The 15,176-nt window shown below is 47.0% G+C and overlaps 1 protein-coding gene across 10 annotated transcripts in view; it reads right to left on the reverse strand.

Moving 5' to 3' along the window:
• The window catches only part of MTMR4 (myotubularin related protein 4), a 132,472-nt gene that overhangs the window by 15,583 nt on the left and 101,713 nt on the right, over nt 1-15,176 (reverse strand). For 9 of the 10 annotated variants that reach the window (XM_037880259.2, XM_037880258.2, XM_037880260.2 and 6 more), the window contains one exon: nt 4,692-4,805. The exons of the other annotated variant lie outside the window; for it this stretch is intronic. In XM_037880259.2, coding sequence (XP_037736187.1) covers nt 4,692-4,805 — 114 coding nt within the window. The remainder of the gene's footprint in view (nt 1-4,691; nt 4,806-15,176) is intronic. 10 annotated transcript variants of the gene reach the window in all.

Here is a 15,176-nt window from a genome sequence, read left to right on the forward strand (position 1 = left end):
TAGAAACATGGGAGGCTGGCTGTGTGTCGTCTGTGAGCTGGACATTTCCCTGTGTAGCTAATCAGTACAGTGGAACAGGGTGTTGATGCACATCGAGATCTCACGGGAATCCTCCAAATTCGGGAATTTCCCGGAGGTACTCGACAATCCTCTGCTGACGGTTCCATGGCAGAGCAGCTCTGTTCCTTCCCCCATTGTAGGAAACTTTCCCACGCCATTACGCAATCACTTGTGCAGGGACCAAAGTGGCACATCAGCGAGCAGCTCAGGGAGCAGGGTGGAAGCCACAAGCATGGGGTAGATGTACCCTCATTTCCCTGCTTACCCTCAGCAGTGAGATGTCTACTAGATTTACCCACGCCTATGGAAAAGTGTGAGAGAATTTTAGAGTTTGTTCTCTAGAATTCTGCACCACGACCCTTGCAAAGAGTGTATGCTCTTTTCTCCATGTGGAGCTCCCCCACTCCACCAGCCAACACTCACCATGCTTTGGGTGTTTGCAGAGATGTGTGCCTGGCTAGGGTCAGTGAGAAAGTGATGGCAATGTTGCAAAAGGTGTGTTTAATAGAAATGTTTCAATGCTGTGCGTGAATTTAACAATCCCGCTTCTGTGCATTGTCCCCTGTGCTTCACCAGAGATGGCCTTCATGAACACCCCACGCACCCCGTCCGAGTGTCTCCACCAGATAAGAAAGCGCCCAAGATGCAGCAAAGACGACATGTTTCGGAAGGTCCTGCAGTGCTCCAATGCAGAAAAAAGGGAACGAAAGGAGTGCCCGAACAGTAGGACAGAAAAGAGAACTAGGAGTTTGTTAAGGACACTACTGAATAGATGCTTAAAGTAATGGAGGAGCAAACGCAGACGCTGAAGTCCTTAATAATGCTGCAGACTGAGCAGATCAGTGCTCGACCTCCCCTGCATCTCATTCAGAACTCTTTTCCATGGCCCCCCCAACTCCACCCGCACATTCCTTTCCACCTTCTGGGACTTCTCGGTTTCCCCTTTACTCCACCCCCTTGGACAACTTTCACAATGATAGCTGGACCTAACACAGCTGTGAGAGTCTGCCCTTCCCTGCCAAGCATCTCTGTGTTTGCATGTGCTGTTTCTTGTGCAATAAAAGCAAAACTTTTATACTGATAAATCATCTTTTTTTCCTACAAGGTGAGATTGCAGGCACTGCCAATACATGCACAGGCATTTTAATCACTTTATTACAGGAATTTAAGGCCCCAAATGTCACCATTGCCCCTTAGGAAAACTACATGTCATGCAACATTGAAGCAACTCAGAGAGAGATATATGTTACTGGTGGTCATTGTCAACTTGGTGCCTCAAAGCCTCCCTGATTTGAAGAGACCCCCTTTGGGCTCCTCTGACAGACCTGGTATCTAGGTGCTCAAAATCAGTGGCCAAGCAGTCTGCCTCAGCACTCTGCCCGAGAAAACCTTTCACCCTTAGCTCCACCGAGATTATGCAACATATAGCATGCAGCTATGACCATAGGAATATTATCCTCAGTGAGGTCCAACCTGCCATAAAGGCATCACCAGTGTGCCTTTAATCTGCCAAAGGCATATTCAACTTCATCTGGCACCTACCTAGGCTGTTGTTGAATGGCTCCTTATTGCTGTCCAGGTGTCCCGTGTAAGGTTTCATGAGCCACGGCTATAAAGAGGTATGCAGGGTCCCCCAGGATCACTATGGGCATTTCAACACCCCCCACTGTAATCTTCTGGTTCGGAAAGGAAGTCCCCGCTTGCAGCTTTATGTACAGGCTGGTGTTCCTGAAGATGCCTGCATCATGCACCCTCCCAGACCACCATGCAATGATGTCAGTGAAATGCCCACGATGATCCACAAGCACCTACAGCACCATGGAGAAGTTCCCCTTCCTATTGATGTACTCCATTGCAAGGTGGTCTGGTGCCAAAATTGGAATGTGTGTCCCATCTATTGCCCCTCCACAGTTAGGGAAACCCATTTCTGCAAAGCCGTCAACTATTTCACGCACATTTCCCAGAGTCACGGTCCTTTGTAGCAGGATGTGATATATTGCCCTGCACACTTGCATTAACGCAGTTGACTTCCCCACTCCAAATTGATTTGCCACCGACCCGTAGCAGTCTGGAGTTGCCAGCTTCCACTCAGCGATTGCCATGCGCTTCTCTACCGAGAGGGCAGCTTTCATTCTGGTGTCCTTGTACTGCAGGTCTGGGGCGAGCTCTGCACACAGTTCCAGGAAGGGGCTTTCTGCATCCGAAAGTTCTGTAGCCACTGCTACATCCCACACCTGCATGACGATATGATCCCACCATTCAGTGTTTGTTTCCTGAACCCAAACGCGACGGTCTACCCTATGCACCTGTTCTGTGAATGCTAAAAACAATCTGAAGTTGTTCCTATCCATATCACGCAGAACGTCGGGCGACTGCAAGTCTTCTTCCGTTAGGAACTTCACGATTAACTGCACTGCCATCTGTAATGTCCTCATGAGAGTTATCAGAGCATAGGAGAGCAGTGTGGGATCCATCCCTTCTCACAAAGATGCCGGGGTGCACAGCAAACAAGGGCCATTGAAAAAATGACACGAAAGAAAGCCCATGGATTGCTGGGACAAAAGCAATGCATCACGGGACATTTAGCACTGTCCCAAGATGAGCCGCGATCCGCTCCATCGTCCCACAACACCTAGTGACAGAAGGACTGTGGGATACGTACCCACAGTGCATTGCTCACACTGTCGATGATGGTGCCCCCACTGTGGATGTGACCTGGCAACAGAGGGAGCAAGTGTGAACACGAAACTGCAATTTTTATTATGTCGACTTTTGGGTGTCGACATCACTTTTGTTGACACACATTGGTAGTGCAGACATGGCCAAATGTTTGGCCAGTAAGATCACCACAGGGAATGCAACTTTTGTGAATGCCACCACAGACTTCTGTGCAAGAAGCTGTAGGAAAAAGGCATAGGGGCCAAATACTCTGACTTCATGCCTACCAGGGATTCCCCCCCACTGCCTCCAGGGGAATTCCAGGAGGGGACTTGGGGGTTGTTTCACTCCCTTTGGTGTGAAGGGAGCAGAACAGAGCAGAGAATCTGCCCTGAACTACTGATTGGGATCCTTTGACCTTTCTGAAATAATAGGCTTGGCCTTCAGGAGACAAAAGTCAGACACTAGTGCCCTAGAAAATGAAGCCAGCACCTACAGATATTACACCTTGGCTACTGTCCAAGGCAACAGTGGTAAAGAATGTTCACAAAGAGAACCTGATCACATGGCAACGAACAGCGAAAAATCTGCGTGCACACAAATGGGGTAAGTGGAGGGAGAAACACCTGCTCTCAGCACCAACCGAAGATATGCCCAAATCTCAGTAAGCTTCAGCTACACTGGGTACTGCTCCAGACAGTGAAGCTTGGTAGTCACCAGGGCCCTACTAGTGAGGAATGGGACAGATCTCATGTCAGTGCTGAGAACATGGGATTTGGGGGTACTCTCCAGTATATGTAGGGTCTTGGTGCCAAGTCCAATAGGCTGCTGGAGTTGCAGCTATCAGCACTGATGTGATTGAGGCCAGAGCTGGTTCAACTGGTGCCAAAGCAGACTGCCACAGAATGATTCTGAGACATCTCTCTCCCAAGGGAGATGAGCATGAATAAGATCCATAAGCCTGCATCAAATGGCTCTGTACCAAACACAGGAGGCACAGCGGAGGTTAAGCTATGATGGCCATTTGTATCAACAATGTAAACCCTGGTCAGGAGATCCTCAGTTAGACACATTAAAGAAACGTTAAGGGCTGGGAAAATGCATAACAAGCATCTCATTTTCAAACCTTGATACAAACCTGCAAAGAGTCAGAACTATGGGCTGTAAATTACCAGCAACTAAGGGATTCTACACAAAAACTGTTAGAACAATGGCAAGGTTGCAGAGATGAACACTCAGTCAAAAAAGGCAAAAGTTCAGGTCATATCCCCGCCTTAGCTCTCTTCTCTGGTGCGGGTGTATGGTTAGAACAGTCTTCGGGTCACATACCATTTTTCAAATAAAACATGCACCAAGGTAGCATAGGTGTGCTCAGCTGTATGGTGCTGCTTTTCTTCAATGCAGGAAGCTCTGCAGGGTGCCGGGGCTCCGGGCTTTGGCTGCTGGGCGAGAGGACCCTCAGGCACAGGCGTAGTTTGACTTCTATTGGGGGGGCGGGGGGGGGGGTGAGAAGAGAGATGCAGGGCCCAGGCCAGCTTCACACTTTCAGGCAGGGAGCACCACACTAACCCTCTATATAGTATCCGTAAGTATAGCGTGTAGCTGCACACCGCAGAACGGCACTATTTCTGCATAACAGACTTATAACAGCTATATGAGCCAGTAGCACTGGTGCTTCACCTATGTAGGCTTCTATAGGGATCTCAAATTGCCTTCAAGCTCTAACAGCACCAATGAGGAGCAAGGTGGTACACACAACCTGATTTATAAGTGCTTCAGTAATACCGAGTTAAACCAGGCACGTGCAGAGTTCAGCTTGCTGCCCTCCCCAGGGAGTTGCCATGATTGCTCACTGGAACATGGGCATCACACTCATCCTCTCTAATTCCTCAGCTAGCACCATGGATTGGGTTCATGATATTGTGTACAATGGACTATGAGCAACAGGGCAGCTATTGTCGATTCTTTTTTACCTGTACACAACTACAGGAATCCTTTTCCAAGACCTGAAGGAAGCCACATTCTCCAGCTCCTTGTCAGTGATCCAGACAGGAACTAGCAGCTTCTGAGGGTAACTGGTACAGAGTCTAGAAATCAAAGTGACAAGGTGTCAATCAGAGCCCAGCCATGGGAATATGCACCTCACTATATTTATGAGGCGAGAACAGAGGAGATCTTCAGGTTTGTCTGAACTTGACTAACAAGAACACAGGCTAGGGGTGGTTCTTCCCATCCAGAATTAGGGGTGCCTGGGAGAAAGAGACAAAGGTGGCCCTTAAAACTGGGCTGTGTACAGGGTCTAAACCGTGGAACATGGAACCCCCATACAAGGGATTGTAAGCTAATTTACTATCCAAAAGAGGTACATCTGAACAGGCAAAAGCATATTTTACTCTACATAACATTATTATATCTGAATGTTGCAAATTCAGGGAGAATGCAGAAGGTTAGTCAATCCAATGACTCACGTAAACATGCTAAGGATATTAACCAAGTCTCGCGATTTTGGTACATCTGAATCAGACATAACTAGAAATCAACTCACGCAGAAGGGTGTATGCGATGGCCATCATCTTGGCCAACCCACCAGGGACTGAAGCTCCAGAGCTAAAAGCATGAGTTGCTACAGTTTGAGCTAGAGCTCCCTCACTGGGGCTGTTACAGGCTCTCACTCTCTGTAGCCAAGACACACAGCAGGACCTGTAACTAACTAGTGGGTTACATGTGCACAAAACATTGCATGAAAGATTCTTTCAACAAGAGGGTTTAACCCTAAGAAAGGCAGTTCCAATAGCACGACTATCAGCACAGGCAGAACTCAGAACTCTTTGCTAGGCCTGCAGCTGTGACACTTACAGAGCACTCTCACTTTACAGCTCACAGACATGTCAGTCCCAAAGATGATGCTTCAGCAGATGCACAAAATATGGATTTTGCCACTGTAAACGGTAAGTCTCTGCAATCGTTGGGGACTGTCCGCACACACACAAGGCAAATGCTAAAGTCAGCACTGTAAGGGAGTGAGGCCCTGGGCTAGAGTTTGCTGAAAGCCACGAATGCAAAAACCGGACACCGAAATTCTGAACTAAAGCAGCCTCAGAAGGGAGCAGGAGCGTGCAAGCTGTCTGAGATAGTGTGCCTGACTCAGGAGGCAGAAGAGATTATTCTGTGCACTCAGAAGTAAGGGAAAGTGAGACTGTAAATAGACTCAAGGTGGTAATGGACACAGAGAGTGAAAGAAAATAATTACTGGTTTCAGAGTAGCAGCCGTGTCAGTCTGTATTCGCAAAAAGAAAAGGAGTACTTGTGGCACCTTAGAGACTAACCAATTTATTTGAGCATAAGCTTTCGTGAGCTACAGCTCACTTCATCGGATGCATACTGTGGAAAGTACAGAAGATCTTTTTATACACACAAACCATGAAAAAATGGTAACTGGTTCTGTGAGATGCAATGCAGACATGTATTCCACTTTGGTGTGTGCATGCCCAGCGCATTGGAGCTGAAGAATTTTGCCTAGCAGTACCCATGGAGGGCCAGCACTCACGCCTTGTAACCATAGCCCCTCCCCTGGCTACATGAGGTGGTGGTGCCCTGACCCCCCTCAGTTCCTTTGCACCTACCCCCCAGACTATTCTCTGATGCAGAGTGGATGGAGGGTGGTTGTGGAAAACACATTTGCATCATGTCTCAGAACCACAGTTTCAGCAAATAGCTGTTGTTTCTTCTGCTTCAAGTGGATGCAGTCATGTATTCCACTTAAGTGACTGACTAGTACCACCCCCCAACCAGGAGGAGGGGTTCGGAGTCCAACTAACCAAGGACTGCAGAACCACCCTACCGACATGTGCATCTGCCCTGGAAGATGCGGTTATGACGTAATGGATGGACAGAGGACAACGTACCAGCCTTGCAAATGCCCACCATTGAGATGTCTCTGAGGAATGCTATTGAGACTGCTTTCGCTCTTGTAGGATGAGCTCGCAATGACGGACGGGGTGTAGCCAAAGCTATTTCATATGTGGTCTTGATACAGGATATTATCAAAGAATCGTAGAGAATATCAGGGTTGGAAGGGAAGAAATTTCTTTTGGCCCAATCTTCCTAGGTCTCTCTGGACCCTATCCCTACCCTCCAGCGTATCTACCTCTCCCCCAAGCTTAGTGTCATCTGCGAGCTTGTTGAAGCCGCAATCCAACCAATCATCCAGATCATTAATGAAGATGTTGAATAAAACCCCTGAGGCACTCCGCTTGATACCAGCTGCCAACTAGACATCGAGCCGTTGATCGCTACCCATCAAGCCCGACAATCTAGCCAGCTTTCTGTCCGCCTTACAGTCCATTCATCCTATCCATACTTTTTCAACTTGCTGGCAAGAATACTGTGGGAGACCATATCAAAAGCTTTGCTAAAGTCAAGAGATATCACATCCACCACTTTCCCCATATCCACAGAGCCAGTTATGTCATCATAGAAGGCAATCAGGTTGGTCAGGCATGACTTGCCCTTGGTGAATCCATGTTGACTGTTCCTGATCATCTTCCTCTCCTCCAAGTGCTTCATGGAGCAGGTCCTCAGGAGTCCATTTTGATTTTTCCAGGGACTGAGATGAGGCTGACCAGTCTAGTTCCCAGATTCCCCTTCTTCCCTTTTTTAAAGATGGGCACTATATTTGCCTTTTTCCAATCATCCGAGACCTCCCCGATCGCCAGGAGTTTTCAAAGATAATGACCAATGGCTCTGCAATCACATCAGCCAACTCCCTCAGCACCCACTGCATCTGGCCTCATGGACTTGTGCATGTCCAGCTTTTTCTAAATAGTCCTTAACCTGTTCTTTCACCACTGAGGGCTGCTCACCTTCTCCCCATGCTGTGCTGCCCAGTCAAGCAATCTGGGAGCTGACCCTGTCTGTGAAGACAGAGGCAAAAAAAGCATTGAGTACATTAGCTTTTTCCACATCCTCTGTCACTAGGTTGCCTCCCTCATTCAGTAAGGGGCCCACACTTTCCTTGACTTTCTTCTTGTTGCTAACAAACCTGAAGAAACCCTTCTTGTTACTCTTAACATCTCTTGCTAGCTGCAACTCCAGGCGTGATTTGGCCTTCCTGATTTCACTCCTGAATGCCCGAGCAATATTTTTATACTCTTCCCTGGTCATTTGTCCAATCTTCCACTTCTTGTAAGCTTCTTTTTTGTGTTTAAGATCAGCAAGGATTTCACTGTGAAGCCAAGCTGGTCGCCTGCCATATTTACTATTCTTTCTACACATCGGGATGGTTTGTCCCTGTAACCTCAATAAGGATTCTTTAAAATACAGCCAACTCTCCTGGACTCCTTTTCCCCTCATGTTATTCTCCCAGGGGATCCTGCCCATCAGTTCCCTGAGGGAGTCAAAGTTTGCTTTTCTGAAGTCCAGGGTCCGTATTCTGCTGCTCTCCTTTCTTCCTTTTGTCAGGATCCTGAACTCAACCATCTCATGGTCACTGCTGTCCAGGTTCCCACCCATTTCTACTTCTACCAATTCTTTCCTGTTTGTGAGCAGCAGGTCAAGAGGACCCCGGCACCTAGTTGGTTCCTCCAGCACTTGCACCAGGAAGTTGTCCCCCAACTCTCTCCAAAAACTTCCTGGACTGTCTGTGTACTGCTGTATTGCTCTCCCAGCAGATATCAGGGTGATTGAAGTCCCCCATGAGAACCAGGGACTGTGATCTGGAAACTTCTGTTAGTTATCTGAAGAAAGCCTTGTCTACCTCATCCTCCAGGTCTGGTGGTCTATAGCAGATGCCCACCACGACATCACCCTTGTTGCTCTTGCCTCTAAACTTAATCCAAAGTCTCTCAACAGGCTTTTCTCCAGTTTCATACTGGAGCTCTGAGCAATCATACCGCTCTCTTACATACAGTGCAACTCGTCCACCTTTTTCCCCCTGCCTGTCCTTCCTGAACAGTTTATACCCATCCATGACAGTGCTGCAGTCATGTGAGTTACCCCACCAAGTCTCTGTTATTCCAAAAATATCATAGTTCCTTGACTGTGCCAGAACTTCCAGTTCTTCCTGCTTGTTTCCCAGGCTTCTTGTGTTCGTGTACAGGCACCTAAGATAACTAGCCAATTGCCCTGCTTTCTCAGAGTGAATCAGGAGGCCTCCCCTGTTGCACCCTGCTCCTTGTGTTTCCTCCCGGTTTCTCACTTCCCCACTTACCTCAGGGCTTAGGTCTCCATCCCCCGGCAAACCTAGTTTAAAGCCCTCCTCACTAGGTTAGCAAGCTTTCCTGCGAAGATGCTCTTCCCTCTTTTAGTCAAGTGGATCCCATCTCTTCCTAGCAATCTTTCTTCCTGGAACAACATCCCATGGTTGAAGAATCCAAAGCCCTCTCTCTGATACCACCTGTGCAACCACGCATTTATCTCCACAATTCGATGGTCCCTACCTGGGCCTTTTCCTTCAACAGGGAGTATGGACGAATCATGACTTGTGCCTCGAACTCCTTTATCCTTCTTCCCAGAGCCACATAGTCTGCAGGGACCCACTCAAGGTCATTCTTGGCAGTATCACTGGTGCCCACATGGAGAAATAGGAAGGGGTAGCAGTCTGAGGGCTTGATCAGTGTTGGCAGATACTCTGTCACATCCTGAATTTTAGCTCCTGGCAAGCAACACACTTCTCGAGTCTCACGGTCTGGTCCGCAGATGGATGACTCTGTCCCCCTTCGGAGGGAGTACCTGACCACCACCACCCGTCTCCTCTTGGGAAGTTTGGTCATGGAGCCCCCACCCCTAGGACAATGCATCCCATGCCTCCCTTGATGGGGTCTCCTGATCCCTTCCCTCAGATAGCTCTTCCAAACCATTCTCCGCCGTAGTATCTGTGCAGAGAGCTTGAAAATGGTTTCTTACCTCTATCTGCATTGGGGGTACATGCGTTCTCGTCTTTCTTCTTCTGGAGGTCACATGCTGCCAATTTTCTTCCCTGTTCTGCACCCTCTCTGATTCTTCAGCACACTGTGCCTATAGTACCAAATGCTGACTTCTATCCAGATAGATTTTCAGAGAAAATGAAGACTAATATCCACCATATGGAGATGCTGCTCCTGCGGAGATGAATGCAGCTTCGGAAAGAGCACAGTTAAGTAGTCAGCCTAGTTCAAATGAACAGACACAACAACACTTTAGATAAAAATTTGGGATGTGGTCGTAAAGTTACTTTGTCCTTGGAGAACTGCATATAAGGAGGCTCTGCCATCAGAGCCTGCAACCCACAGACTCCTTGTGGATGTTATTTCTACCAGGGACTCAAAAGCGGAAGGGGACAAGATGCCAGGAGTTCGAACGGAGGTCCCATTAAAGCTACTAGAACTGTGTTAAGGTCCCACAGAGGAATTGGCTCTCGGACCAGAGATGGAGATGAAGAAGCCCTTTTAAGAATCTTGCCACCATGTGATTGGAGAAGACGGGATATTCCTGGAATAGGGGGACGAAACGCTGATATCACCACCAGATGCACTCTCAATAGGCTACGTGAAAGGCCTGATGACTGAAGGTGTAGCAGGTATTCCAAGATGTCCTGGATAGAAGCCAGTGTTGGTTGAATTCTGCAGGCCAATGGCCACACCGAAAACCGCTTCCATTTAGTTGAACAGGCCATTCCAGTAGAGAGCTTTCTACTGCTGAGTAGGACTTATTGAACAACTGCTGCACACCACTTTTCCTCCTCATTTAGGCATGAAGCAGCCACGCTGTGAGATGTAGGGAGCTGAGCCTGGTACATAAAGCGTGACTGTGGTTCTGTGTGAGTAGGTTGGGATGGAGAGAAAGCGGTACGTGAGACGGAACTGACAGTGCGAGAAGGTTGGAAAACCAGCACTGCCTTAGCCACACCAGGGCGATGAGAATGAGCTTGGCCCAATCCATCTTCAGCTTGATGATAACCTGTGGGATGATTGGGCAAAAGCATACAGGAGAGTGAACTGCCAGCTGAGATGTAAAGCATTGGACAGGGAGCCTGAACAGAGGAGAACATATGACATTTCTTGTTGTCCCTTGTAGCAAACAGGTTGATCGTTGGAATGCCCCAAGCTGTGGAGATTACCCAGACATTTGTTTTCAGAGACCACTCATGGTTAGGGGGCAAAATTCCTGCTGAGACAGTCTATGAGCTGATTCTGGACCCCGGGCAAGTGGTCGGCTATCGGAGTGCTCCTCTTCTTGATGCAAAACTGCCGCAACCTGATTGCCTCTTGGCAGAGCATCCTAGAGCATGTTCCCCCTTGCCAGTTCATTTAATGCATTGCAGTGGTATTGTCGGTACATATGTGAACCACTGAGCCCCGATAAGGTGCAGAGAAGTGCGAGGGGAAAGCGGTGGAGGTGTTATTTCTTGACTTTAGCAAAGCTTTTGATATGGTCTCCCACAGTATTCTTGCCAGCAAGTTAACGAAGTATAGGCTGGATGAATGGACTGTAAGGTGGGTAGAAAGCTGGCTAGATTGTCAGGCTCAACGGGTAGTGATCAATGGCTCCATGTCTAGTTGGCAGCCGGTATCAAACGGAGTGCCCCAAGGGTCGGTCCTGGAGCCAGTTTTGTTCAATATCTTCATAAATGATCTGGAGGATGGCGTGGACTGCACCCTCAGCAAGTTTGCAGATGACACTAAACTGGGAGGAGTGGCAGATACACTGGAGTGATAGGATACAGAGGGATCTAGACAAATTAGAGGATTGGGCCAAAAGAAATCTGATGAGGTTCAACAAAGACAACTGCAGAGTCCTGCACTTAGGACGGAAGAATCCCATACACTGCTACAGACTAGGGACCAAATGGCTAGGCAGCAGTTCTGCAGAAAAGGACCTAGGGGTTACAGTGGACGAGAAGCTGGATATGAGTCAACAGTGTGCCCTTGTTGCCAAGAAGGCCAATGGCATTTTGGGATGTATAAGTAGGGGCATTGCCAGCAGATGGAGGGATATGATCGTTCCCCTCTATTCGACATTGGTGAGGCCTCATCTGGAGTACAATGTCCAGTTTTGGGCCCCACACTACAAGAAGGATGTGGAAAAATTGGAAAGCATCCAGCGGAGGGCAACAAAAATGATTAGGGGACTGAACACATGACGTATGAGAAGAGGCTGAGGGAACTGGGATTGTTTAGTCTGTAGAAGACAAGAATGAGGGGGGATTTGATAGCTGCTTTCAACTACTTGAAAGGGGGTTCCAAAGAGGATGGCTCTAGACTGTTCTCAGTGGTGGCAGATGACAGAACAAGGAGTTATGGTCTCAAGTTGCAGTGGGGGAGGTTTAGGTTGGATATTAGGAAAAACTTTTTCACTAGGAGGGTGGTGAAGCACTGGAATGCGTTACCTAGGGAGGTGGTGGAATTTCCTTCCTTTGAGGTTTTTAAGGTCAGGCTTGACAAAGCCCTGGCAGGGATGATTTAGTTGGGGATTGGTCCTGCTTTGAGGAGGGGGTTGGACTAGATGATCTCCTGAAGTCCCTTCCAACCCTGGTATTCTATGACACATATTGTAAATGGCCTGAAGATCCAACACTTCAATATGCAGTGAGGACTGTTACTCCAACCATTGACCTTGAACTTTCAGCGATCCCAGTCTATTAGGGATGTGTTGGTGACAACAGACCTGGTTGGTAAGGACCAGACGAAGGGAACACCCTGACAAACATTCTCCAGAAGTTTCCACCACTGCAAGGATTCCAAAACCAGTGGAGGGAGATGGACCAATCTGTCCAAGGAGTAAAGAGTTGGACACTAAAGTGTGCTGAGCCACGTTTGAAGGGAGCGAAGATGCAACCTTGCAAACCGGACCACCTGTGTGCAAGCGGATGTGTGGCCGAAAAGCCTAAGGCACATTAGAATGGAGGGCTGAGATTGCAGACTGAAACAGAGGTGGTGAATTGCCTGAAAATGGTTTGTTGGCAAAAACGCTCTTAAACTCATAGAGTCTGTTAGGGCCCCAATGAACTTGATTTTCTGATTAGGAACAAAAACGTCTAGCGTTTAGGATGAGACCCGGATGGTTGAGCAAGCATAGTATAGTGTCAACGTGGGAAAGGACTTCATCTCTGGACCTGGCCCTCAGTAATCAGTCATCTAGGTATGGGAAGATGTGGATCCCTTTCTTCTTGAGGTATGCCATCACCACAAGCATGCATTTGTTAAAAACCCAAGGAGCAGAAGAGAGGCCATACGGAAGCACTGTATACTGGAAATGGCGCTCCGCTACGACAAATCTATGGCATTTTCTGTGGCTCAGCAAAACTGCCATGTGAAAGTAGTAGGCATCCTGATGGTCCAGGGCAGCAAATCAGTTGTTCTGAGAACGCGGGGAGGATTGTTGATCAAGTGACCATTTGGAACCTCAAGTACCCGATATAGTTGTTGAGGCTGCGAAGGTTGAGAATGGGTTTTTAGTGTTCCACCCCTCCCCCTGATTTGGGCAGCAGAAAGTAGCAGGAATTGAAACCCTGACCCTGGTGTTCTGGTGGATCCTCCTCCACCGCCCCCAGCACCATCGGCGAGCACACCTGCTTGAGGAGCAGTATCTTGTGAATGGGGTCCCTGAAGGAGGATGGGGAGGGATGGAGAAGAACTGGATGGCACTGCTCGATCAGATGGTGCTTAGGACCCAGCTGTTGGTGGTGATTGAGCCCCAAGCCTTGTAAAAGCAAGCCAACCTGTCCCTAAACAGGGACAGGGAAAAGAGAGAGACAAGAAAAGAGAGAGGAACACTCCTCCAGGTCAAGGAGTCAAAATGAGTGCTTGGACATGTGGGAGAGGTTTCAGAGTAGCAGACATCTTAGTCTGTATCCGCAAAAAGAACAGGAGTACTTGTGGCACCTTAGAGACTAACATTTATTACAGCCCACTTCATCGGATGCATAGAATGGAACATATAGTAAGAAGATATATATATATATACACATACAGAGAAGGTGAAAGTTGCCATACAAACTGTAAGAGGCTAATTAATTAAGATGAGCTATTATCAGCAGGAGAAAAAAAACTTTTGTAGTGATAATCAAGATGGTCCAAACCGGACAGTCTCTACGCAAAAAAATAAATGGACACAAATCTGACATAGGGAATCGTAACATTCAAAAACCAGTCGGAGAACTTCAACCAACACTTTGGTCAATGTACATTGACCAAACAGTTTTCCTATCCCTTGAAACTTTGAGATTTCAAGATTTCTCCCTTTCGAAGGAGAAAGAGCCCAGAATAGCCAGTAGCCTAGTAGTTAGGGCACTCACCTGGAATGCGGGAGACTACAACCTAGGGGAGCGTCCTGACCACCAGACTGCTTGTTATTCTGGGCACTTGCTCTCCCTCCCTCCCCATTCCCATAAAAAAAACAAACTTTGTTTTGATTAACTGACATTTTCCCTTTTTAACATTGTTTTTATAACAAATCATATTTAATTTGCTTTACATATTAAAACAGTGATAAGCTTAGCATAAACATAAAGTTATAAACTGGCCCATGGGAAGTCCCTGAAGCCGTACTGATGAGACCTGCTACTAGTCACTTTCTTCTGCTTTACGGTATTGATCACATATTGTGACTGATGCTTTTCTATTCTGTCTTCCTCTTCTGCCATGTCAGTTGACTGTGTTGGTTCAAGTCTTTCATTATCTCAAGTTTAGGTCCAAATTTCTGATTTTCTTACATTTAGATGTGTAACCTGTTTGTTAGTTGTCCTATCATAACTTTTACACAATATTTAGCTTTGTTCCTATTTCCTCCTATCTATTTTCCTTATTTTAATATCTTAATTCTAAGTTTAATTGTGACTGTTGTTGAAGGGGTTTCTCCCTTTCTCAGTATTCAAACAGAAGTTCTCAAACTCCTGGTTTGGTGGCCAATGATGACCCTCTTCCAGCAAACTCCAAAAACTTCCACCATCCTTCTTAGTCCTTATCTTTTTGTTTTCTCCCTGGAAGAACTTTGACTTAATCAGTTAGCTTTTCTAGTATCAGAATTTCCCCCACTTTTTGATACCAGCCAATAGTTTTAAGAGAATCACTCCTCTTCTATCACCTTGCTATGGTAATTCCAGCAGCAACTACAAAAACAATGATCAATTCTTTATGGCTTTCATAAGACAGAGTTTTCAGGACAATTGAATACAAATACTAAGGGGGTTATATGACAGCTGACACCCTGTTATTTCCCTTATGGAGCCTCCAATGGCTTTCCAAAAGGTCTTAATTTTGGAGCACATCCACCATATATGGAGAAATCCTCCCGTTTCATATGTTCTCCCATTCCTCAATTTTTGTACCTATGCCTACTTCAACTTTCCAATTTCTCGTGAAATATAGTTATTTCCTCGAAGTAAGTTAGAAATTACTTTGTAGTGGAAAGTAAGCATTTATGTTTCATGGATGTAGTGAGTATTTTTTCAAATTCTGTCAATTTTCTTCATAGGTTTTCTT

Source organism: Chelonia mydas, chromosome 17, assembly GCF_015237465.2.
Source record: "Chelonia mydas isolate rCheMyd1 chromosome 17, rCheMyd1.pri.v2, whole genome shotgun sequence".
NCBI classification, from domain to species: Eukaryota; Metazoa; Chordata; order Testudines; family Cheloniidae; genus Chelonia; species Chelonia mydas.